This window comes from Kogia breviceps, chromosome 6, assembly GCF_026419965.1.
Source record: "Kogia breviceps isolate mKogBre1 chromosome 6, mKogBre1 haplotype 1, whole genome shotgun sequence".
Lineage (NCBI taxonomy): Eukaryota > Metazoa > Chordata > Mammalia > Artiodactyla > Physeteridae > Kogia > Kogia breviceps.
In genome coordinates this window covers 84,452,219-84,479,236 of record NC_081315.1, presented here as the reverse complement: position 1 = coordinate 84,479,236, position 27,018 = coordinate 84,452,219, and the positions used below count along the sequence as shown (strand labels likewise).

Genomic DNA, 27,018 nt, shown 5'->3' with positions numbered 1-27,018 from the left:
TTTGGAGTTCTTTGCCCCTTAAAAAAATTGGAAAGTTTTATTTTTGCTGTTGGTTGCTGGTTGAACATTCTTTAGAGAGGTCAGTCTAAGTAGTCAACTCCTACTTATTATTCTTCAGTTAAAACTATTTCTAACTTAAAGAGTAAAATGATTTATTTTAGAAAATCTGGAAAGTATAGAAACATACAAAGAAAGATTATTTAAAACACCAGTTTCCCCACTACCCAGATATAAGCACTATTAAGATTTTAAAGCATACCACTTCTCCTCAGTTTCTGTTTTTCAATGAAATGTAAATTTTGTAAATGTTGAATATTTTAGTTAAAAATAGATGTCCAGACTTGGATTTTTTTTTAAACTTTTCTCTTTATCTTTTAAAAAAATTTTTTTAAATTTATTTATTTTAATTTTTTTGGCTGCATTGGGTCTTAGTTGCGGCACACAGGATCTTCGTTGAGGCATGCAGGATCTTTCCTTGTGGTGTGCAGGCTTCTCTCTAGTTGTGTTGCACAGGCTCCAGGGTATGTGGGCTCTGTAGTTTGCAGCATGCAGACTCTCTAGTTGAGGCTCACGCAAGCTCAGTAGTTGTAGCACGCGGGCTTAGTTGCCCCACGGCATGTGGGATCTTAGTTCCCTGACCAGGAATAGAACCCACGTTCCCTACATTGGAAGACAGATTCTCTACCACTGGACCACCAGGAAAGTCCCTTGGATTTTTTTTTTTAATGAGATCATTTCCATTTGTGAACTAGTTTATTCCTTCAACCTTACTATTTTCTTGGTCATTCAATACACATACTCACTATTTCTTCTAGTTCCTAGCAGACATGGAAAATAATGCACTTTTTCGAGATGATATAGAATGTCAGAAACTAATTATGGAAGCAATGAAGTATCACCTACTACCAGAGAGACGGCCCATGTTACAGAGTCCTCGGACAAAACCTAGGAAGTCAACTGTTGGTACATTATTTGCAGTTGGAGGAATGGATTCAACGAAAGGTATTAAATAATCTTTTATTTGAAGGAATGGAAAAATGAATATTTTAAAATTTTTTATTGAAGTATAGTTGATTTACAATGTTATGTTAGTTTCAGGTATACAGCAGAGTGATTCACCTATACATATACATATATCCACTCTTTTTATTGATTCTTTTCCCATATAGAGAAAAGAATAATAGTCATTACAGAGTATTGAGTAGAGTTCCCTGTGCTATACAGTAGGTAGGTCCTTATTAGTTATCTATTTTATATATAGTAGTGTGTATATATCAATCTCAGTCTCCCAATTTATCCCTCTCCCCTTTTCACTCTGTTAACCATAAGATTGTTTTCTACATTTGTAACTCTATTTCTGTTTTGTAAGTAAGTTCATTTGTACCATTTTTTTAAGATTCCACATATAAGTGATGTCATACAATATTTGTCTTTCTCTATCTGACTGACTTTACTCAGTATGACAATCTCTAGGTCCATCCATGTTGCTGCAAATGGCATTATTTTGTTCTTTTTTATGGCTGAGTAGTATTCCATTGTATATATGTACCACATCATCTTTATCCATTCATCTTTTGATGGACGTTTAGGTTGCTTCCATGTCTTAGCTATTGTAAATAGTGCTGCATTGAACACTGGGGTGCATGTATCGTTACAAAAAGTACAGAACAAAATGAATTTTATTTATTAGTAAATATGGCCAAAGAGCTCCTTGGAGAAATGGCTGGTTCTAGCCCTGGGGTAGGAAAAGTACAAGATAGCCTAGAACAACTTGTAGTGCCAGAAAGTAAGGAAGTGCTCAAAGAATAATGGAGACAGGTCAAGAGATACAGGAGGCAATTTGTAGGGGCTACCACTGTCCAAACCTGGGATAATTTCAGCATCAAAATAAACAATGATAGTAAAAGATTATAAATAAGTATTCATGAATTCATACTGATACAAACAAAGGAGGGAGAAGGAATGCTTTTCCTTACAGTAGAGTGCCAACTAATTAAAACATAGAAGCAAAGATGGGATTAGAAAACTCATCATTTGGCAATCATCATTTTTATAAGTAATTCAGTCAATAACCATTAATTCTGTAAGACTAGTAGGCGAAAGTCTAAGAGCAGGATCTTTAGTCTCAAAGTATCTCCCAACCATTTACTTACTAGTTAAGCATAAAATGGTGTCTTTACAGTGGAGAAACCTGACACACAGCACCTTAACCAAATAATCAAAAGTTGTATTGCCAGTAATGAGACTGACTAGCAGCCTGTGCTTATATGATGCACTGAGAACTCAGCTGCACATCTGTGGCATTCTTGCCAAAAGTATATAATCTGGACTTAATCATGAGAAAAAGACAAATTCAGGTTGAGAGACAGTCTACAAAATAACTTGTCTGAAGTATTCCAAAATGTCAACATCACGAAATACAAACAGATTTAGGAATTGTCTCAGATTACAAGAGACTAAAGAGGCATGACAGCTATTATAATACATCATCTTGGATTTTCTTTTGCTATGAAGGACATAATTGAGACAAATGATAAAATCCAAGTAAGGTCAGTAGATTAGGTAACAGCATTGTATAAATGTTAATTTCCAAATTTTGATGATTGTATTGTGGTTTTGTAAGAGGATTTCTTACAAAAGAAGAAAGATACACTGAAATATCTACGGGTACAGAGGCATCTTTTGGGCAACTTACTCTGAAATAGTTCAGAAAAAAACTCATACATACATAAAACTTATATACATGCATACATGTATACTTACATAGAAAGCAAATGTAAATTATAAATATGTGCGAGATCTGGATCAAGAGTATCTGGAAATTCTTTGTACTCTTCTTGCAGCATTTGTTACTCATAGCAATAATAGCAACAAACACTATACACAGTGCCTACTCAGTGCCAGGTATTGTGCTAAGAGGTTTCTGTGTATTATTTCTCAATATACATTGATCTCCTCTTCCTCTGAATTCCTAGTACTAATAATCTGCTATCCCTTGACAAAACCTCTGACTTCTGGCTACCTCTCTGATCTCACTCAGCTCATTCTACTTCTCCCCTCCATCCTTCTGTTTCAGCCGTATTTGCCTCCCTGTTCGGTCTCCCATATCAGGGGTGTTGCATTAGCTGTTTCCTCTCACTAGGATGCTCTATGCCCTGATATCAGAATGCCTAGCAGAAATTCTTCACTCAGATCTCCTCTCAAACGCCAGTTTACCAAAGAGGATTTCCATGACCATTCAATAGCAGCCTCTTGCCCATCACTTTCTAATCTTGCTTATCAGTTTCTCCTTAGTCTACTTCATGTTTCTTCATGGCACCTCTTACATTTGTTTATGGTCTGTCTACCTCCTTCCCTCAAATAAGCTCCAGGAAAGCACGGATTTTTTTTGTTCACTAATATATTTACAGAACAGTGCCTCGTACATAGACGGCATCAGTAAGTATTGGTCAAATGAAGGAAGATTGTCCTCTGCCATCTCTTGTATTACTTGTATGACTAAAGCACTTGATGCAGTGATCACATCTAAAGGTTTCTCTTCTATGTGACATCTCAAAAGAATATAAAAATATGAGCTCTCATTGAAAATCTTACATTGTTATTTAACTTTTAGGTTCACAGAAACAGATACAGATATAAATATAGCTATTATCGCACATAGCATATAACATAGTACTATGTACGTATAGATGCTTAAGTTCTAAATATAGGCTTGATGACTGAATGTTACAGAGATAGGCAAAGTAAAATAACTGATTGGAGTTATAGTTTAAGTATTTGAACATTTTTGGAGATCTCCACTGTCCAGATAATCGATCTGCAAATACTTATTAAGTATCCACTATGTGCCTGGAACTGGTGCTTGGCTTTGTAGTCATTACTAGCACTTCCACTTCCCCTCTATCTTCCCCTCTCTTTTTCAAGGCTGTAACTGTTATCTCTGTATTAATTATAGTCTCGCACTTTGATTTTTTTTAAATTTATTTTACTGAAGTAGGTTGATTTACAGTGTTGTATTAATTTTTGCTGTACAGCAGTGATTCAGTTATACATATATATACATCCTTTTCCATATTCTTTTCCATGATGGTTTATCACAGGATATTGAATACAGTTCCCTGTGCTATAGTAGGACCTTGTTTTTATCCATTCTATATATAATAGTTTGCATCTGCTAATCCCAAACTCCCAATCCATCCCTCCCCCACCTCCCCTCCCTTGGCAACCACAGGTCTGTTCTCTACATCTGTGAGTCTGTTTCTGTTGCACAGATAAGCTCATTTGTGTCATATTTTAAATTCTACATATAAGTTTTGCACTTTGATTTTATTATCATGTTTCCAACTTGTGTAAAATATCTATTTGATGTTTGGCTTTCACCTCAAGCTTCATGTATCCAAGTCTTCTATGACCATGTCTCCCAGACTTGAGAACTTGGGATCATAGTTCGGTGCTCTTGGTGGACATCAACTCTAGCTCATTTAAGCAAATAGGGAATTTTTTGGAAGGCTATTGAGAAATGGGTAGGACTACATCCATTGTCCCTGCTTCTTTATAATTCCTGCTTTAGATTTTAAATTCTGGTGCAGGCATCCATTTGACTAGCTTTAGGTGAGTCCTGGGCCCTAAAATTCCAAGGACAAAGAGAATATCTGTCTTCTTAGTTTTCTGGAAGATAGGCTTCTGCCTCCCATCAAGGTCATGCATACAGTGGAAAATTCCCCAAACATGGGAAGGAAACTCATATACTAAGTAGCCAAGTAAACAATACATATCTCCTCTCTCCCTTTCTCTCTCTCAAATTTCAACTCTGACAGTCACCAAGTGACTTCTTTCAAATGACTCTTATTCTTCCAAATTTCCACTGCTGTCTTGCTAATTCCAGTTAGCCTTCTATCAGCCCACAAATTTTGATCATGTTTATTTTGTGGGAATAGCATTCATTATATTGTTAATAGATGCCAGGCATTATGCTAAGCACTTGACCGACATTATTTCATTTCATCTTCCTAGCAACTCTCAAAGCTGAATGTTATTATTGCCCTCTTTTACAGAGGAGGATACTGAGACTTAGAGAAGTTAAATAACTTTCCTAGGATCACACAGCTAATTAGTGGTGGAATCAGGATTCAGACAGGCATTTTGACTACTTAACTCTCATGTTAACTTTTTTGTTAACATGCCATTACTCTGCTCAGAAACTCCAGCAATCTTTATTTCTTACTAATAAGTTATAAATTCCTCTTTCTAGGTTTCAAGACTTTCTGTTATCTGACCTTTGCTACTTGACCAACTTTATTTCTAAGTCTTTCTTAATCATCAAATACTGAGGTTCTATCCTATTCAAGCTATCTTCCCAGGCCTTAATTTATCTTAATCCCAGCATCTTCATAATGAAGAGCAATTTGCATCAGTTGGATGGGAGTCTGATTATTGGGTTCTTGGTCCCTTCATATATCTGATTAGTATAGACTCCAGCAAATAAGCCAGTAATGGTTCTAAATAATCACTAAAAAAATGTCAGAATGTATTTATGGTTACTTTTTTTTTTTTTTTTTGCGGTACGCGGGCCTCTCACTGTTGTGGCCTCTCCCGTTGCGGAGCACAGGCTCCGGACGCGCCAGCTCAGCGGCCATGGCTCACGGGCCCAGTCGCTCCGCGGCATGTGGGATCCTCCCAGACCGGGTCACGAATCCGTGTCCCCTGCATTGGCAGGCGGACTCTAAACCACTGCGCCACCAGGGAAGGGAAGCCCTGTGGTTACTTTTTTTAAAGGTTAATCCTTCAGTGTAAATTAGGGAAGTTCTAAGCTTTTACATAGGATTTTGCAATTACTAATATTTTGTTACTTGGAGATATATTTTTTAAGATATATGTTTTAGACTGTATTTTAAAATCTTATGTTTTTAAGAATTATGTTTGATATTAGCAAAAGAATTTTTAGTTACTAGTTCATAAGACTACGATACTGCTTAGTGAACTAGATCTAAAAGGAATAATTTAAAATTCAAATTAAAAATCTTTAAATTCATTAGTGAAGAGAGATGATTAGCAATGCCTTTTTATTTGAGGAAGGAAGAAGTTTTTAAGTTCAAGTTTAGAGTGATGATTCAAGTATACTATTACATAAAATAATCTGAGTGTATGAGTAAAATCTCATTAAAGCTAAAAATTACAAAGAATGTTATTCAAATTCAAATATATATATATATTTAAATTTACTTATTTATTTATTTTTGGCTGTGTTGGGTCTTCGTTGCCGTGCACGGGCGTTCTTCGTTGTGGTGCGCAGGCTCCTCGTTGCGGTGGCTTCTCTTGTTTCAGAGCACAGGCTCTAGGCACACGGGCTTCCGTAGTCGCAGCACGCAGGCTCACTAGTTGTGTCTCATGGGCTCTAGAGCGCAGGCTCCGTAGTTGTGGCATGCGGGCTTAGTTGCTCCACCGCATGTGGGATCTTCCCGGACCAGGGCTCGAACCCATGTCCCCTGCATTGGCAGGCGGATTCTTAACCACTGCGGCACCAGGGAAGTCCTCAAAAATATTTTTGAACAGCTTCTGGAGTCTATTATATGCCACTGAGAATGCAAAGATGGAAAGAGACTTGCTATTTATTGCAAATAACTTAAGATTTTTGTAAAGTAAATAAAAAATAATAAAACTCAAATATATAAGAAAAATATATTTTATATATATGCATATATATACACACACACATATATATAAACCTTCAAAGGTTTCTTGCCATATATATATATGGCAAAACTATTTCTAAATTTTAGGAGATATCAATAGTGTCTGTGCTCTGGTGACCTAATTGTAGCAAATACTTTAGAATAAATGTCTGTCTTGATTGTAATTTTATAAGAATAGCACTTATAGCATGTTGTATTAGAGGCTTAGAAGAGAGAAGTAAAGTAGATACTGATTGAACTCTTCATACCTGGGGGTTGGGTGTGTGTTTGTTTTAGAGGAGTGGGTCTTTTTTTTCTTAATTCCACTATTCTTACCTCATAAAGAAAACAAAAGAGTTCCTTGGCTCTTCTAATTCTTAAAAATATGTAGACACTGTCCAGCAGTTATTCCCTAAACTTTCCACTCTCATAGCTCCCAAAGCACTTGATGCACACTTATGCTCTTGTCCTTCCTGGTTGCAGTAGAGTGTGTATCCTCTCCTCCTCCTATGAAAGCCCCTCCCCTGTGCCCTGATACTGCCCTTTCCTGCCCCGTAAGGAACCTCCCACCATTAATGAGGATCCCTTCATCTCCTGTATTTTCAGCTTCCTTCCCCACAACTAGATCCTTCCCATTGACTCAAGTTTTTCCACTTTTAAAAGCAAAACAAAACGAAACCTCCCTCAACCCACTGAGTAATTCTTATCTCTCTCTTCCTTTTTGTAGCCAAACTTCTTAGAGGAATAATCTATGCTCACTCTCTCCATTTCCTCACCTGCCAATCATGTCTTAACTGCTCAAGAAAGGGACCCTGCCTAAAGTCATCAGTGACCTCCATGCAGCTAAAACCACTCGTACTTTTTAGTCTTCATCTTACTTGATACTCTCAGCAGCTATACACTTTTTTTTTTTTTTTTTTTTTTTTTTTTGGTGGTATGCGGGCCTCTCACTGCCGTGGCCTCTCCCGTTGCGGGGCACAGGCTCCGGATGCGCAGGCCCAGCGGCCATGGCTTACGGGCCCAGCCGCTCCGCGGCACGTGGGATCCTCCCGGACGGGGCACGAACCCGTATCCCCTGCATCGGCAGGCGGATTCTCAACCACTGCGCCACCAGGGAAGCCCAGCTATACACTTTTTTACTTTGGCTTCTATGGTGCTAAACTACCCTGCTTTCCTCCCACTTCTGGCTGTTGCTACTCAGCCCCCTTTGACAGATAATCCTTCCTCATTTGACCTCTTAGTACCAGAGCCAGGTGTACTCTGGTACTAGAGAATAATAGGAGATGAGGACAGAGGTACAAGCAAGGATGAGCTCATGCAGGGGCTTATTATAATATATTAAATGTATTACTGTCACTGCTAATAATATACTTTTGTATGTCTAATTTCATAAAACACTCCAGCATGGTGAGCTTTTTATTTGCCTAACTTCTATCTATCACTATTAAGGAGCAACAAGCATTGAAAAATATGATCTCCGTACGAATATGTGGACTCCTGTAGCCAATATGAATGGGAGGAGGCTGCAGTTCGGCGTTGCGGTGTTAGATGACAAACTGTATGTGGTTGGAGGAAGAGATGGACTGAAGACTTTGAATACTGTAGAATGCTACAACCCCAAAACAAAAACTTGGAGTGTGATGCCTCCTATGTCTACACATAGGCATGGCCTTGGTAAGCATAACTGCAGATTCGTTCATAAGGTCATACCTTAGGCTTGCATGGCATTTTCATATTCTTTACCAGGCAGAAGAGCAGTGTGGCAGCTGCTGGGCCAACAGCAGTCACCAAGCGTTCCTGCACATGCTCCCTGTCATCTGAGAAGCAGAAGCAGAGAAAACAAGCCTGTACATAAATGTATATTGTGCAACCAACACAAGTGAAAACGTGAATATTTATTGTGGTATACCACGATGGACTGACAAGCCACCTTTTGACATGTGGGTTCTATGTTGACAATTAGTGTTATCTAACCTAATTGAAATGCATACTTATTTAAAAACCTTTAGCATTATTGTTTTTCATCTATATCCCTTAGTTTTTAAGCAGAAATGAGTATGACACAGAAAAATTTTGAGGTGGCACAGAGAATGTAATGATAGAGGCTTTTTATTCTTTAATTCAATAATTCACTGAGCAGATATTGATTAGTGTGTGCTATATGCCATGCTCTGTGTTCTGTAGATATACAAAGATGAGGAAGATGAGGCTTGCAGTGTATGTGTATCATCCAGATTTTGCTGCATAACAAGCCACTTCAAAACTTGGAGGCTTAAACCAAGAACCATTTATTTGGCTCATGGATCTGTGTATCAGCTGGGAAGTTCTTCTGGTCTGGACTGTCTTAGAAGATTTCTGCTGGGTTTTCTCATGAATCTAGGTTGGGCAGGCAGGCTGGTTGGCTAGTTGATCTAGAATGGCCTCACTCACGTGTGTACTGGTAGACAGGCTGTCAGCCTGGGCAGCAGAGGCAACTGGGCTATATGATGCTAATCATTCAGGCTAGCCCAGGCTTCTGCACATGGTGGCAGTTACAGGGTTTCAAAAGCAGGAAGAGAAGGCATGCTCCAATGCACAAACACTTTTCAAGCTTCTGCTTGCCTCATGTTTGCTAACATCCCATTGGCCAAAACAAGTCACATGGCCAAGCCCAGATTCAAAGGATAGAGAAATAGCCTCCTCCTCTTGATGGGAGGACCTACAAGAATCACATTGAAAATAAGCATGTATTCTGGGAAAGGAAGAATATGTGACCATATCGTCAATTTATCACAATTTGGAAAATGTTTAAAATAGTCGCAATAAAGAATTTGATAGGTTATCATAAAAGATGAATTAAAAGATGAATGAGTAGCAGTGAAAGGATAGTTGAGTTTGCATAGCATAGGTTTCTACTATACTCAATTTATTAATACTGAGCACCACAGTAGAAGTTGCCCAAAAGGCCAATGAAAAATATCTAGGCATGAAGATTGGTATGGTAGTGGGTACAGCAAAAAACCAAAGAGGTAGGGATTCTACTGGTTGCATTTAGGTTTCAATGAAAGATGATCTTAAATTTCAAGTTAGGTAAGTGAGTAAAACCAGACAGTTGGGGCTAAGGTACTGAGAGAAGAGCTTAAAATTAACTATATGAAATTTAACAAAGAAAACCATAATACATTACTCTTGAGTCCATAAAGTCAACTATTACGTAGGCACAGAATGGGAAGATACATCTTAAAAGCAACATGAACAGGACTTAACAAATTTGTGTTGACCATAAAATACAGGGTCAAAAGTGTGGTTCAACTGCAAAGTTTCCCCTACTATGGGGAAAAGAAAATCAATTCTAACTTAAGGTAAATCTTATAGATATAGTATTACATAGAATGAGAATGCCCATGATCCAGCTATGTCTTGTGCAGATGAGACTGTGCATGGAATACTATCATTAGTTCTAGGTACCATACAAAAGACTTTATTGAACTGCAGCAAGTTCAGAGGAGAATGATCATATCACTCAAAGTGTCTTCTTTAAGCCTTTATTTCCATTTTTGTGTCATTCAAAACAGCTTTATTGTAACTAATTTACCTTATAATAAATAATGTTTTAAATTTGAACTTATAAAAGAAATCTTTACTTAAGTAAATTTTAAATTACTTAATTACACTCACACATATATATAATTGAATATGTATTATATATAATTGGAATAGATAGATAGATAGATAGATAGATAGATAGATAGATAGATAGATAGGTAGATCTCCTATAGCCAGTACTGGCAGGACACAAATGAGTGGAATGATATGTTGGTTTTGGTCATACATGAATGGTGACTATTTGTGTCATCTGGCCATGATTTCACAAAAGTAAATGTCTTCGTATCACAATATTTGTGTTTTGGCCTTCAAGTGATACATATTTATATCTCACCTGACTATGATCATGTCATACCTCTTCTCAAAACCCTCTGCTGGCTTTCCATCTCATTTAGAATAAAATGCAAAGTCCATACAATAGTCCCGACCACCATGTGATTTGACTCCACCCTTCCTCTCATCTCCTATGCCCTCCCCCTTACTCACCCTCCACAGCCAACTGGCCTCCTCGCTGTATGTACCACAGACACACTAAGCATGCCTCAGGGCCTTTGTACATACTGTTCTCTTTATCTCACCTTCTTCTCCCCCAGATACCTTCATGTCTGGTTTCCTAACTTCATTCACATTTTTGTTCAAATGTCACTTTATCTGAGAGGTCTCCCTTGATCCTCTCTACTCTTTTACTTTGCTCCTTTTTTTTTCTTTTTAAAAATTTTTTTAAAGATATATTTATTTATTTGTCTGTTGGGTCTTTGTTGCTGCACGAGGGCTTTCTCTAGTTATGGCAAGTGGGGGCTACTCTTCGTTGTGGTGAACGGGCTTCCCATTACAGTGGCTTCCCATTATGGTGGCTTCTGCCCCGCATTGGCAGGCAGATTCTTAACCACTGCGCCACCAGGGAAGTCCCGCTACTTTTTTTTCTTGTTAGCACTTATCAGTGCCTGAGATATACATTGTATCTGTTTCCTAACTAAAATGGTAGGTCGGGGCTTCCCTGGTGGCGCAGTGGTTAAGAATCTGCCTGCCAGTGTGGGGGACATGGGTTCGAGCCCTGGCCCAGGAAGAACCCACATGCCACGGAGCAGCTAGGCCTGTGCACCACAACTGCTGAGCCTGTGCTCTGGAGCCCGCAAGCCAGAGCTGCTGAAGCCCGCATACCTGGAGCCTGTGCTCCACAGCAAGAGAGGCCACCACAGTGAGAGGACCGTGCACTGCAAAGAGGAGTGGCCCCCACTCTCCGCAACTAGAGGAAGCCTGCGTGCAGTAACGAAGACCCAAAGCAGCCAAAAATAAATAAATAAATGATTAAAATAAAATAAAATATTAGGTCCATCAGGGCAGAGCCTTTATCTATTATGTTCTACTAAGTGCCTGACACTTAGTAGAAGTTCAATAGCTCTGTTGAATAAATGAACAAATGAAATTTGGCTTGGTTCCCTCGCGATGAAACACACCAATAGATTGTGGTATCAAATCTACAGCAAAATCTCATGAATTTGAATTAAAGGGAGAAAAGAATAAAATTGCTGTTTTCTAATATATTATAAATCCAAATGATTGAAAAATGTTTTAAATATGGCAATGTGTGCATCTTGTATTTTTTTAAAATACCTTTCCCCTGTTGGACCTCAAAATACTGCCTCTGAAACTTTCAAGGGCTGCAGTGCTATTGCTCCCCCTCACCCACCCACCTGTCTACCAAGAAGAGCTATGAGGAAGCCAGATATCTTTATCATAAATTTTTGCCTCGTTAAATTTGCATGTTAAGGGTTCATTGTACTTACACTTCAGTTAAAAGATTTTTAAGTCATTGCTTCTTTCCTGTCTCCTTGTAGGTGTGGCTGTATTGGAAGGTCCTATGTATGCAGTAGGAGGGCATGATGGTTGGAGCTATCTGAATACAGTGGAAAGATGGGACCCTCAGGCTCGCCAGTGGAATTTTGTTGCCACTATGTCCACTCCAAGAAGCACAGTAGGTGTGGCAGTACTAAGTGGAAAGTAAGGAAATATTTAAGGTTCCACTTAAAACACAAATGTATTAAGCTATATCTTGTCCAACTTAAAGATATATAGAAATCATGAGAGAAATACTCTGAGTGATGTAAACAAACATTTAAAATAGTCTCTTTTTATAATAGCTCTAAATATAAATGGCTCAACATTGTTAGTCTTTTATTCTAATGTGCAGATATTATAAATTTCTAGTTATCATTTTGAGTGAATAAATTTTATATGAATATTCAATGTAGTCAGAATCTGGTGGTTCATATAGCTTTTAAAGTATATGGTCTTTTAAAAGTTGTATGGTCTCTCTCATGTTTCCCTAAATAATTCTTTCCATTTCTTCTACTGATTTTTCCTTACTTTTACTTCCTTCTTATCTTGGTAAACTGCTGAAAACTAGAATGCATTTAGAAAGAGGTGCTTTCTTGCTTCTTATCTGCTCTAAATAGAGTAAGATTTGCATAGAGCCACCACTCAAATACTAATACGTAGTATCTTTTTCAGGCCTTTCTTCCATAAAATGAAGGCCTTATGGATATTAAATAAAAGTTGTTTGTTGCATACCTTTACTCACTTAAAATGTTTTATCATCATTTCCAGGAAGAGGAAAGAACCAAGGTTAAAACATAGAGACTTAAAATTATTTGTTGGATTGTTAATGATTATCAAAAAAATGAGAAAATGTTAGTAATATTTTTATGTTTTATGACCTAAGGTCTTGTTTCCTCAGGACCTGTTAGTTGTGTCCTTTTTTTTGTTAATTTTTAGCACGATTACAAGTAATAAGATACAGAAACAGAAACCCATTTTTTAAATATATCTGATCTCAGTACACCTCCCCTCATTTGTTTTAGCTAAAGAAATAGCTTCAAATTTTATCACTATGTTTCTTTCCTACTTCTTTGGTAGAAGAGTCAGCCACCAAAGAGTATAGAAAGTGAAAAAAAAAAGAAATTACTATTTCTGGCTAGAAATATTTATTTCTAATAGAAGACGTAAGAATAAATGCCTTCTCTAAAACCTGATTTCCAGACCTACAGTATCCTGGACTTCTAGGCATAGAAGTATCTTACTTTCTTACCTTTTCTTGCTCTCTAATGAGAAATAAATATTTCTGTATTTAACCTACCTGAAGCACAATTTATTGAGTATAATTCTGAGAGTACCTAATAATATCAGAAGCTAAGGACTTCTTATCTACTAAGTAGTAAGACAGTTGATTTTGAAAGTATCGTATATCTATGTTGTGATTTTAACTGGTCTGTTGGGGTAGACTGGTCACTTTGTCCCTAACCTTAACTCTCTCCCTTTCATTCTTCATTTTAGAGACTCACCTAATGTTCTGCCTAAAACACAAATAGGACTATGTCACTTTCCTACTTAAAACCTTTCAGTAGCTCATCTGACCAAGCCTCCTTTTTTTTTTTTTTCTTTGTGCTGTTCGCGGGCCTCTCACTGCTGTGGCCTCTCCCGCTGCAGAGCACAGGCTCCAAATGCACAGGCCCAGCAGCCATGGCTCAGAGGCCCAGCCGCTCCGCAGCATGTGGGATCTTCCCGGACCAGGGCACGAACCCGTTTCCCCTGCATCGGCAGGCGGACTCTCAACCACTGCGCCACCAGGGAAGCCCAAGCCTCCTTTTTGATCTTGCCTCTGTCCACCTCTCTAGCGTCTTCTCTCTCCTCTACCCATGCATAATACACTCCAGCAAAACTAATCTATTTGTGAAAAATACGTTTTGTTTCACATTCCTATTATCTTTTAACCGACACCATCTTTCTTAGAATATTGTTTCCCCCACTTTCCTTCCTGGCAAACTCAGCATCCTTGAAACTTGCTTAAAAATTACCTCCAGGAGGGCTTCCCTGGTGGCGGAGTGGTTGAGAATCCGCCTACAGATGCAGGGGACACGGGTTCGTGCCTCAGTCCGGGAAGATCCCACATGCCGCGGAGCGGCTGGGCCCGTGAGCCATGGCCACTGAGCCTGCGCGTCCGGAGCCTGTGCTCCGCAACGGGAGAAGCCACAACCGTGAGAGGCCCGCGTACCACACACACACAAAAAAATTACCCCCAGGAAACCTCCAATCCCCACTCTCATCTCTTCATTCCCCCTGCACTGATTGTCCATTCCATCCTCAGCAATTTTACTGTATATAATTTGTATATAATTGTATTGCAGCATGTACCACTCTATTATTGTAGTTATTGACTGGTCCATTTCCTATAGCAGATTATGGTCTTGAATGACCTGATCTGACTTCTTGTTTCTTACACCTAGCACAGTATCCAGCACATAAATCTGAAGTGTGCAACCTTAGTGAAGAATATCCTGGTACCAATTATACGCAGTAGTGCCTTAATCACCCCTAGAAGAGGATGTGTTAATCCATCAACCACCATTTTTCTAAGCTTGCACTAAAATAAAGTAGCAATGTTTTAAAATATTTTGTTAGTTTCCATTTTGGGGTACAAATCCAGAACCTGGAAAAAATAGAAATTATGTTGTTAATATTCTAAATATGCAGTTTATTGAAAAAATTAATTATGTATCTTCTCTCTACCAGTCCTTTGTGATTTAAAACAAATCATTTCCCTGTGCCTCAATTTTTTAAATTTATAAAATGAAAAGCCCAGTTAAATACTGTTTTTGTTATTTTAAATTATTTTACAATGCTTCCTGATGCAAAATATAGTTCGTTTCTTTAGGGAAGAACTCTTTTGATGTTTTATGAGTTACACTCTGTATCTTAAAATTTTGAAAGTGTTAAAATTTTTATTTCTGCCATGTTTGACAGAAAGAAGCTTTGTCTAAACTTCCAGTTGCTCAGGCTACTTTTAAGCCATTGGCTGGCAAATACTTTTGGTAATAGAATCTTTCTTTCAAGTGAAATCTTACAAAAACCTCAATACTTAAGGCAAATGGAGGTTAAAGTTTATAATAAGCTTATTTTAAATTTATTATGTTTGAGTTTATAATATTTACTTACTGTAAAAATCAATGTAGAAGAATAAGTCTGTCTTAAAGAACACAGATTGGGCTTCCCTGGTGGCGCAGTGGTTGAGAATCCGCCTGCCGATGCAGGAGACACGGGTTCGTGCCCTGGTCCGGGAAGATCCCACATGCCGCGGAGCAACTAAGCCCGTGAGCCATGGCCGCTAGGCCTGCGCGTCCGGAGCCTGTGCTCCGCAACGGGAGAGGCCACAGCAGTGAGAGGCCCGCATAAAAAAAAAAAAAAAAAAAAAAGAACACAGATTATTTCTGTTTTGTTTTGGTTGTCCAGTATGAAGAAAATCCTGATTCACAGATAAGAAGCTGAAATTGGTAATAGTTATTTTAACTACTAGAGCAATTTAATTGGAATCACAGGAAATTCTTCAGTTAAATTGCTCAAGTAGTTTGAAAGTAGTAGACATTTTTTTTCTCAGCTGAATCTCAAACAATATCTACCAACCACTTGTATTCTTGATCATAATTTTAGAAGTCAGGTGAGACCTAAATCTTATTTTTAAATATGTAGTACAATACTATTGCAAATTGACATAATATTTCTCTTTTTATTGTAATAGATATTGTCATGGGGAAGAAAGATGAGTTCTGAATCTTGCATGACGTTTAATTGAGCCAGGTGATATTTTTGAAAATTAAAACTACTTTTTAATCTTTAATTTTAAATGAACCATTTTGGGGGCCCCCTAACATCCTCCACAGAGTCCTGGTCTCAGAATACAGTTTGCAAACCATGGAGTGAGATATGATTCTTCAGAAAGTGTTACAATACATTTTAGCCCTTAATATTATCTCAGTGTGAATGTTGTTTATACATTTAACATCTCCTAAAATACCGTTTTCTAAAAGAATGCAAATAGAGACAGAATTTATTTTTCCCCTTTAACACATACCATGTTTACCATGTGCCAGGCAATATTCAGAGTACTTTAAATTTGATCACCAATAATCCTGTGAGGCAGGGCTTCTAGATTTTATGGATGATGAAGTTCAGGCAGACAGAGATTAAATAACTTGTCCACAGTCACAGCTAGTAAGTGATAAGTGGTAGAACCAGGATTCAAACCCAGAGAGTCTGGCTCCAGAGTTCATGCTCTAAATCACTGTACTACACCACTTTTCACAAGGAAGACCCATGAATTCACTGTGAATAGGGTAGGGTGATGGAAGCCTATGATACTGTATGTGTGTGTGTACATATATTTTTAGTTATTAACATTTTCTAGTTGTTGATTCCTTCTAATATTCTATGATCCATAGTTAGGTAATTATTCTTCCAAGTATTAGTTAAAGATGAGGACAGCTTAATATTAAGAAAAGTAGCACAAAAAAATAGTTGTTTTTTTAAATAGTTTTTAACAGATAAAATATTTAACAGATTAAAGTTTCAAATAAATTTCAAATTCCATACTATTAATATATTTTAAGTTTAGAACAAGACACTGCTACAAACATGTTTTGCTGTTTAAGATACGGTCATCTTATTATTTAAGAACCACTTTGAGTGGCATAGGTACTTTAAATTATGAATTAAAATTATGAAATTTGTCTTTAAAATATGTATATTTACCCAAATATAAATACTTAGAGTTTTAATGGGCATAAATTTGATATAGTTCAAATATTATTTCTCAAGAATTAAAAATAGCTAAATATTAACTAAGGCATCCATAAATTCAAAATGTGTGAGCTTTTGAATAAGCAGTGAACTGAATTTATTATTATTTTTTTTAATGATAGAAAAAATATCTACAAAGAGCTTCCTAAGTGAATAGTAAGTGTAAGAAGATTTTGTGCTTAATAAAGAATATTCAAATGTTTAAATATTTAAAATATTTTATATATATTTTAAGTTCAGAGTAAAAAGACTTAAATTAATGCAGTATATTGATTGATAATAAATGGTTTACTAGGCAATGTTTAGGACGTTAACCTACCAATAAATATAAATATGGTATGTTAACGTCCTAAACGTTGCCTAGTAAATCAGTAGATTTGAATCTATAGTTTTATTCTCGTATTTCACTATTACAAGTACATACCAGATGACTCTTGACTGTCCAACTGCTCATTAATATAACTATTGTCCTTGTTCTGCTTCTTCCTGAGTGACCATGTACAAGTCTCTTAATCTCCATAAACCCCAGTTTCTTCACCTGTGCAACAGGGATACAAATGGTTTGTCATAGCATCATTATAATGATTAAATTAATACATGTAAAGTGCCTCGCCTGTGGTAGGTGCTCAGAGAAGGTTAGTTTCTTTCATTTATCACCAAGTCCTATATTAGCTATTTAAGAAATGTCATGGTATATTTATATACAATATTTTATCTATTTTAAGACATACTTTAACCTCTCTAAAATTGTGATGCATTTTACACTCAATGGTAACTTGTCAAACTGATGGCAGCTGTGAAAATGTTGTCATTGTTTTCATGTGAGTTTATGTTTTCTTTTTTATATATGTACAGAATAATATATGATATATACATGTGCCATTTAATTGGTAGCACATCTTTCTTTTTTTATAAATTTATTTATTTGTTTATTTTTGGCTGAATTGGGTCTTCGTTGCTGTGTGCGGGCTTTCTCTAGTTGCGGCGAGTGGGGGCTACTCTTTGTTGTGGTGCTCGGACTTCTCATTGCAGTGGCTTCTCTTGTTGCAGAGCATGGGCTCTAGGCACGTGGGCTTCAGTAGTTGTGGCACATGGGCTCAGTAGCTCTAGCTCGCGGGCTCTAGAGCACAGGCTCAGTAGTTGTGGCATACCAGCTTAGTTGCTCCGCGGCATGTGGGATCTCCCTGGAAGGGATTGAACCCATGTCCCCTGCATTGGCAGGCAGATTCTTAACCACTGCACCACCAGGGAATTCCCATCTTCTTTCTTAATGGCGCATAAATTGACAGTATTTCTTATCGTTGATGGCACCTTGAATTCAATGAAATACCATAAGAATAACCTCTGTCTTATGCATAATAATAGCACCATCTCTTATTTATCATCCCATTTGTTGTTTTTACAGACTTTATGCAGTTGGTGGTCGTGATGGCAGTTCTTGTCTCAAGTCAGTAGAATGTTTTGACCCTCATACTAATAAATGGACACTCTGTGCACAAATGTCAAAAAGGAGGGGGGGAGTAGGAGTCACTACCTGGAATGGATTGCTGTACGCCATCGGAGGCCACGACGCACCTGCATCCAACTTGACTTCCAGACTCTCAGACTGTGTGGAGAGGTAATTTCCTGTGAAGGAAAGCTAGGAATAAAAAATCAAACCTAAGCCTCTGACACTTCCACACGAATTGATAACTCTTTATTGAGCATCCACCATGTGCAAGGCAGTTCCTTAGGAGCTCTGTAAACACTGGTTGGTCTGCTCAGGCCATCTCTCAGTCTGTCACCAAGAGCCTACTCAGTCTTCTCTCAATCTGACCTTAGAATTGATTATACAGTTTATTAATTGAATCATATGACAAACATTTATTTTATTGTGTACCTATTTTGTACTGGATATTGTACCTAATAAGAAAAGGGGTTTGACAAATTTCACAGAGAATTAAGTACGGGCTGGAGGCCAAATAAGAAGCAAAAAGGAGAGAGACATTCCTGACATATTTTGATATAAAATGAAGTAGTATGAAATACTAAAAGAAAATAAAGGGCTAGTAAGGCTTGAAAGCTTGATCAAGTCATCCTTGTTCGAAACTCAAATATGGACCTAGGTAAAGAGCCCGACGTCAGTGGAAGCTCTGGACAGTGTCTTAGGCTCCCATCTGCTATGGTCAGTGGAATGGGGAGAATTGAAGGGCTTTAGGAGGTAGAGTCAATAGGAGTATGTATGAACACTCCAAAGCAGGAAGGAATATGTTTCATTCAGAAAACTGGAAGCTGGCCACTGTCATTGGAGAACAAAGAAGGGGTGGGGGGACATTGGGACAGATCATGCAGAGTCTTGAGGCCTTATTAAAAACTTTGGATTTTAAAGAGCAATGGGAAGTGCTTTCTATGAAATAATAAGCAGAGTTCGTTGGTGTTTTTTGAGAGAGCATGATAGTTACACCTGCATTTCACCTGTATTGGGGAGAAAATAATTCAGACTATACTTGTTACATGTTATAATCCAGGAAAGGGATATAGAAGTCTTTATATACTTTGCCTCATAAATTACAGGCCCACTATAGGACTGCACCCAGTGAAAAATTGTTCATTGATACAAGAAGTATTGGAAGCAATATAAGTCATCTTAGCATGATGTATCTGCTCTTAGATAGACAATTTGGGGCAGTTCTAATTAACATACTTCATGAAAGGAACAAGAAGCTCCAAAAATGGGCAGTTAGCAATGATTGAGGCTGTAAGTTATCTTATATAGAGCTTCATGAATTGATTTCCTCAAATTTTCAGTAGGCAACCTGAAACCTTAAAGCAGTTTTCAACATTTACATTAGCTCTTTTGACCAGTTTAAGTGTTATGCATCTGCAAAATAACTCTATTATGTTGTAAATTAAGTTTTCAGGAAAATATTGATATTTTCTCTAAAATATGTTTAAATGTATTTTATATAACAGATAAGATATAAGATTAAAGGACGAAACTATTTTTATGTAAAATATTGTGAGAACAATATCAGCTCCAGTTCTAATAAAATTTTCTTTCAGATATGATCCTAAAACGGATATGTGGACTGCAGTGGCATCTATGAGCATCAGCAGAGATGCCGTGGGAGTCTGTTTACTTGGTGATAAATTATATGCTGTCGGAGGGTATGATGGACAGACTTACCTTAATACAGTGGAGGCTTATGATCCCCAGACAAATGAGTGGACCCAGGTATGGCATTTCATTTTTCATTATTACACTTACTCTGTTTTTGTTACAAACAATTGTTTTGGTAAAACAGATCCTCTCAATTATGTCCAATATCAAAATATATAACATAAACATGATAAAGTCATCTTTTAACTAAATATAAGAAAACAGAGGGAATGTTTAATTTTATAGTATAGTTAAAATCCTAAATTACCTTTAAAATATAAGTTAGTACTCAGAGAAATTCTTATTAGTTGGTTATTATTATTATTATTAACTGCCACCATTTACTTGCTGAGAATTGATGAGATGTTCTAGCATTGATAGAGCTGATAGGACCACAAGAGGGCTGTAATAAAGGGAGGGAGATTGTGGAAAATTAAAAACAAAGATAGTAGTCAGGAACAAATGAACCACTTACCCATACGTGAGCAATAATTTTTAAATACTCAAGCCACAGATATTTGGGAGCAGATCAAATGTCTGGTTATAACCTAGTAAAGATGGCAATCCTAGTTACATTAACAAGTAAGAAACCTGACCTGACAAAATTAACAGAAAAAATTCCCTCTTTGTCTATTTCTGAGAGGGCCTAGTGCTTCTAAGAATGATCTTTTGAGATCTTTGTTTCCATCATCACCCAGAACAGAACCAGGAATTTTCTGCCTCTGACATCCAATTCAGTATATGGTACATAAAAGGCACTCAAATGTTTAATTGAGCCAAGGTTTTCCTACATACAAGGAGCAGTGGTAAGTACTGTCAAGAAAACAATACTTATGAGAATCCCTGCCGTCACAGAGCTTAACTACTTAGGTAGGTGAGATCTGCTCGTGTAAAGGGAGGATCCACAGTGTGGAGCAGTTGGTATGAAGTGTCCCATGGTATAGGCAGTGAGTGGCCTAGGAAATCAAAGAGAAGAGAGAAAATGGCTGTTGAGAGGGCTTCAGTAAGGAAGAAGTGGGATTTAATCTAAGCCTTAATGAATTGATCCAATTCAAAAAGATAGAAGAAAAGGGCTTCCCTGGTGGTCCAATGGTTAAGACTCCTTGTTTCCACTGCAGGGGGCAAGGGTTCACTCCCTAGTCAGGGAACTAAGATCCCACATGCCTCACAGTATGGCCAAAAAATAAAAGGTAGGAGGAAAAAGAAAATTGTGTGAGAAAACATGAAAGAAATGTCACTAAAGCAGAAATATGCAGGCTCTATTAAGGAAGTGTGGTGGGTTATAAGGCTCCATGCTTGAGAAGAGTAGGAGTTATTATTGGAGAGGAAGGTTGGGGTCAGGATGGAGGTCCGCAATGGTCAACCTAAAGAGTTTGGTAATGAGAAACCAGTGGAGACTTTTAACCAAGAGAGCAATGTAGTAATAGAAAGTCCACATGTCAGCAGCTGGGGACAGGGTAAGTTGGGTTAGGGGCAGGGTAAGTGAAGCCTGGGTGAAAGGAAAACATTTATAAAGTTACTTCAGTTATAAGGCTTGAGGTGTTAAATATACAGATGGATCCAAGAAATATTACCAAGTCCTGTTTATTTTTAATTTATACACTTACTAGGTTGTATAGAGAGGTGCAGCTTCTGAAGGAAACAGCAAAAGAATGATCAGAGAGTATCTTAGTAGATAATGAAATAGAGCATTAAAAGAAAGGCGGTGGGAGGGGTGCTTCCCTGGCAGTCCAGTGGTTAAGATTCTGCGCTCCCAATGCAGGGAGCACAGGTTCAATCCCTGGTGGAGGAACTAAGATCCCACATGATGCATAGTGCAGCCAAAAAAAAAATGTTTTAAAAAAAAAAAAAGGAGAGGGGAATTTCAACAGCATAAGGAAGAATGAAGAAGATTTGTTATTCATGAAGTTGTCAGGACCTTTGAGAATATGATAGAAGCAGAAGCCACCACACAGTGTAAAAAATAAAGAGAAGAGTAAAAGTAAATGTGGGAGCTAGAGGGGCATACAATTTTAAAATGATGATGATAGAAAGTTAATACTCACTGAATACATTTTATGTACCCGACTCTGGTCTAAGTACTTTACATTAAAGAATCTTCCCAACAACCCTATAAGGAAAGTACTATTATTTCCTCACTATGTTGGATGAAGGAGTCTGAGACAGAGAGGTTAAATAGCTGACCCAACGTCACACAGCAGATAAATGGCAGAGTTAGAATTTGAGCCTAGGATCTTTTTCACAATAGAGATGAAGACAAGAGAGTTGAACAGGATTCCAGATGCTAGAAGGAGAAAGCAAAATTGGACACTTTTCTGAAAGAAGGACAGGAAGAGAATTGAGAGCAAAGGCAGGTCCTCCTTAGACTGGAGGAAAGATCTTATCCTCCAAAGCTGGAGGGAAAAATGAGAATATCAGTGTAGAAAGATACAAAGTGTTTTCAAGTGAAGAGAAGGATAGAAAAAGAGTGTTAGATTGTATGACCTTGATCTTGTTTCTTAAGTAAGTGAGATCACTTGGTGAAGGCGAGAAGGCATAATTTGAGAGCTTGAGTTAGAGCTTCGGGATTTCATAGAAATTATGAGACTACCTACCATCAGCCGCCTACCATGGCAGAAGTAATTGTGAATGATAACCAAGGAATCCAAGAAGAGATAGAAGAATCTCTTTTCCTGAGATGTATTTTATTTAAGCCCTTAGGCCAGTTATAAGGAAACCTATTAGCCAGTATTTCAGACTTGCTGTTACAGATAATTAATACCTTAATGCTGAATCACCCTGTATCAAAATTAATAATCTGTGACCACATAACTCTTTGGTTTACATGCCATCTCCATTACTTTTTTGTTAATTTTTTTAAATTGATGTACAGTCAATGTACAACATTATAAGTTACAGGTATACAATATAGTGATTCACGATTTTAAAGGTTATGCTCCATTTATAGATATTATAAAATATTGACTATATTCCCTGTGTTGTACAATATGTCTTTGTAGCTTATTTTACACATAATAGTTTGTACCACTTAATCCCCTAGCCCTATTTTGCCCCTCCCCCTTCCCTCTCCCCACTGGTAACCAATAATTTGTTCTCTATATCTGTGAATTTGTTTCTTTTTTGTTATATTTGCTAGTTTGTTGTATTTTTTAGATTCTACATATAAGTGATTTTAAAGCTCCTAAATGTGAATTTACAACCATAGTATCTGAAAAATAAATGTTTTCCATTCAATGTTTCTACAAATGGACAAGAGGACATTTATTTGTACAGGGAATGAAATGTGATTACTAAGTCTTAAGCCATCACCCACCCCACTACCAGCCTTGACCCAAAGTAGGAGGTGACTGCATTGTATTTAATAAATTCTCTAAGCTAAACTTTCTAGCTGGTTGTCGTGACAACATCAGCTATTCACCATGTAGAGACTTAGTGTCTTGAGTATTTTGAGAAAAGCTGCTAATTACAGACATTTTGATTTAAATGACATAGAGGTTACTTCTAGAATACTGTAAGTAAATATGGTTTTAAAATAGGTTATTTGTTCAAGAAGATATAACAGTGATCAAAACAACTGATTCAGATGGAGAACAACCAAGAATTCTCTTAAAATTGAAGTCAGATGTATTCTTAAAATCCACTCATTGATCTGGGAGGAGGAGTCAAAATGACTAGAAAGTCACTTTGATATCATGTATTTGACAAAAATACTTTATAACATACACCCACATACATAAGTACAAAACAGACTTTCTTAGTACTTTATATTAGTCACCCCTTCCCAAATGCTAATGTCTTAATTCTGTTAGCTCAAATGCATAGATTCTTACTGGGCTCCAAGTAGTCCTTCTTTTAAAACTATCCTTGTCCACACTTATCTCTGCTATGAATTGCCCAGTGTCTAGAGTACTTCAAAAAAAAAAAAAAAGACAAGAAGTGAAAGATTTAAGAATTGTTCCTAATGCATAAGTCAAGATTATACTTTTCCCGTAGTACCTCATACTTCTATCTCACTGTCATGGAGTTTATTCACCAGGTTTGTTTCCACTCCTGAGGAGTTCAATCGGTAGTATTTATTATTTATTCACTCTGGTAAAAAGCAATACAATGGGTTTAGACTCTTCAGCCACGCTGAGAAGGCCATCAGTGAATGTGAAGTTAGTGGTTCCTCTGGAGTCGGCAGACCCCGGCAGACCTGGGGCATGTGGTATGTTCTCTGAGATAGCACTTCCGTTGCATGGCCTCTCAGGATAATACTTGGTATTTTCTCCATATTAGTCACAAAGTTACTCTAAGTGTTCAGCATTTCCTCACATCCATATTGTGCATCATGTTGGCCAAGATAGTGTTTCATGTAGAACAATTCCTGTGCTATCTTTAAAAATCACCTTTAAAGAGAAGTAAATACTACATAATTATGTTATATACACAAAACAATTTAGTCTATGAAGCTTTGGCATCAGGAGGAAGAGTCTTGTTTAAGACCTGGGCCAGCTTAGGGTTCGGGCAGCAGCTCTTTGCCAACAAGTATGAACTATTTCAGTATTTCACCGACTGGTGTGGTATTATCAACATTTTTTTGTTTTGTTTTATTTTTTAACATCTTTATTGGAGTACAATTGCTCCACAATGGTGTGTCAGTTTCCGCTCTACAACAGAGTGAATCAGCCATACACGTACACATGCTCCCACATCTCCTCCCTCCCACGCCTCCCTCCCTCCCACCCTCCCCATCCCACCCCTCTAGGTGGTCACAAAGCACCGAGCCAATCCCCCCGTGCCACGCGGCTGCCTCCCACCAGCTATCCACTCCACACCTGGTAGTGTATACATGTCCATGCCACACCCCAACCCCATCACAGCCCACCCTTCCCCCTCCCCATATCCTCAAGTCCATTCTCTAGTAGATCTGCATCTCCATTCCCGTCTTACCCCTAGGTTCTTCATGACCTTTTTTTTTTTTCTTAGATTCCATATATATGTGTTAGCATACAGTATTTGTTTTTCTCTTTCTGTCTTACTTCACTCTGTATGACAGACTCTAGGTCCATCCACCTCACTACAAATAACTCAATTTTGTTTCTTTTTATGGCTGAGTAATATTCCATAGTATATACGTGCCACATCTTCTTTATCCATTCATCCGGTGATGGACACTTAGGTTGCTTCCATCTCCTGGCTATTGTAAATAGAGCTGCAATGAACATTTTGGTGTATGACTCTTTTTGAATTATGGTTTTCTCAGGGTATATGCCCAGTAGTGGGATTGCTGGGTCGTATGGTAGTTCTATTTGTAGTTTTTTAAGGAACCTCCATACTGTTCTCCATGATGACTGTATCAATTTACATTCCCACCAACAGTGCAAGAGGGTTCCCTTTTCTCCACACCCTCTCAAGCATTTATTGTTTCTAGATTTTTTGATGATGGCCATTCTGACTGGTGTGAGATGATATCTCATTGTAGTTTTGATTTGCATTTCTCTAATGATTAATGATGTTGAGCATTCTTTCATGTGTTTGTTGGCAATCTGTATATCTTCTTTGGAGAAATGTCTATTTAGGCCTTCTGCCCATTTTTGGATTTTATCAACGTTTTTACCCACAAACCCAACACGTGTCTTTTTTTTTTTTTTTTTTTAGGTTGCTCCACTGTGCCTAGGAAGAGCTGGGGCTTGCGTTGTGACTGTAAAGTTATAACTTAGTGCTTTGTTTTCTAAATGAAGATATTCTCTTCCTTTATGAATTTAGTATAATTGTTCTACTATCAATGGGTACGTTTTTAGTAAATTTGCAAGGCCACATTCCGGGGCATGAAGTGCCTGGTCTCTAAAGGAAGATGTTAAAACAAGGAAGAACCAGGATTAAATACTTTTATTTCTTAGCAAATCAAAAGTGCAGCTGGTGGATTGTGAAGTATGCTCCTGATATAAAATATGAGGACAAATGCACTGCTCCTGACACAATCCAGTGTTAACCGGGAATTTCATTTCTTTTAATAATCAAGCACATTTTGCTCATATTATCCACATTTCTTTTATTACAGTACAAATACCCCAGATAAAACTTCTAACGTTTTGCTTTGTAACTTTATCATACATGAATTATGGTAATTTTTATTCATTTGTTTACTTAACCACAACCACTGTTTTAATGATACTACTAAAGACTATGCATTTAGTTCTTTTCAGAAATAGCTGCATTATATATGCTTTGCTTGTGGATATATTTCTAAAATCGGCTTAGTCCAATGATTAAATAAAAATATTAAAAAGTTAGAACAACAAAGACCAAATAAAACCTTGATATGACCTTTGGGATCTATTTAAATATTCATTCCATCTAGATTCACCAAGAACTCCATGTTATTGATATTCTTAAATTAGAATTGAAACATGGTGTTTTGCATTAAATTTAAGATATGCAAATTTTGTGGAGAAAATAAATGTTATATACCCTCTAATGTTCTTTCACCTAATTAGCATTTAATCATGTGAATTTGCTTTCTTTTATATCATTAAAAATGTTTTGATTTTGTCTTTTTATATTGACAGAAATGTTTGGATATTCTTATGTTCTCAGATCTCTATTTGCCTCCCCTGCCTTGTTTGAAATCTTTTGCCAGAGTTAGTTAATCCTTTGTGCTTCTTTTTAATCAAACAGTTTGGGGGGAAGGGGCTTATTGAATGTTTGAAAAATAAGTTTAAAATGTTTATTACCCAAAGTTTTGTACATTTGACTCTTAATTACACATGTGAATGTTAATATTCTCAGTGAATTATTTATTGTTTGCAAAAATGCACTGGGCAGTAACATTTTATGATAAATCCTTTAAGGTATAAGTCATTAACTTATATCTTAATATAAAATGAGTATAAACTAAATTCCCACCTTTTAAAAGTCCATATTGTGGTTAATGTGTTTTTACACTTTATATCAGGGTAGCCTTTATTTTAGTTGATTCCTTTAAAAGTTAAAAGAAACTTTTTTTTTTTT

General features: G+C 37.2%; 1 protein-coding gene across 2 annotated transcripts in view; it reads left to right on the top strand.

Moving 5' to 3' along the window:
- KLHL5 (kelch like family member 5) overlaps positions 1-26,787 on the top strand; it is a 77,719-nt gene extending 50,932 nt beyond the window's left edge. For both annotated transcript variants that reach the window (XM_059067069.2, XM_067036275.1), the window contains exons 6-11: positions 816-1,002; positions 8,121-8,345; positions 12,095-12,257; positions 18,292-18,504; positions 19,929-20,100; positions 25,666-26,787. In XM_059067069.2, coding sequence (XP_058923052.1) covers positions 816-1,002; positions 8,121-8,345; positions 12,095-12,257; positions 18,292-18,504; positions 19,929-20,100; positions 25,666-25,722 — 1,017 coding nt within the window. In that variant the 3' untranslated portion in view covers positions 25,723-26,787. The remainder of the gene's footprint in view (positions 1-815; positions 1,003-8,120; positions 8,346-12,094; positions 12,258-18,291; positions 18,505-19,928; positions 20,101-25,665) is intronic.
- The last annotated feature ends 231 nt before the right edge of the window (positions 26,788-27,018 follow it).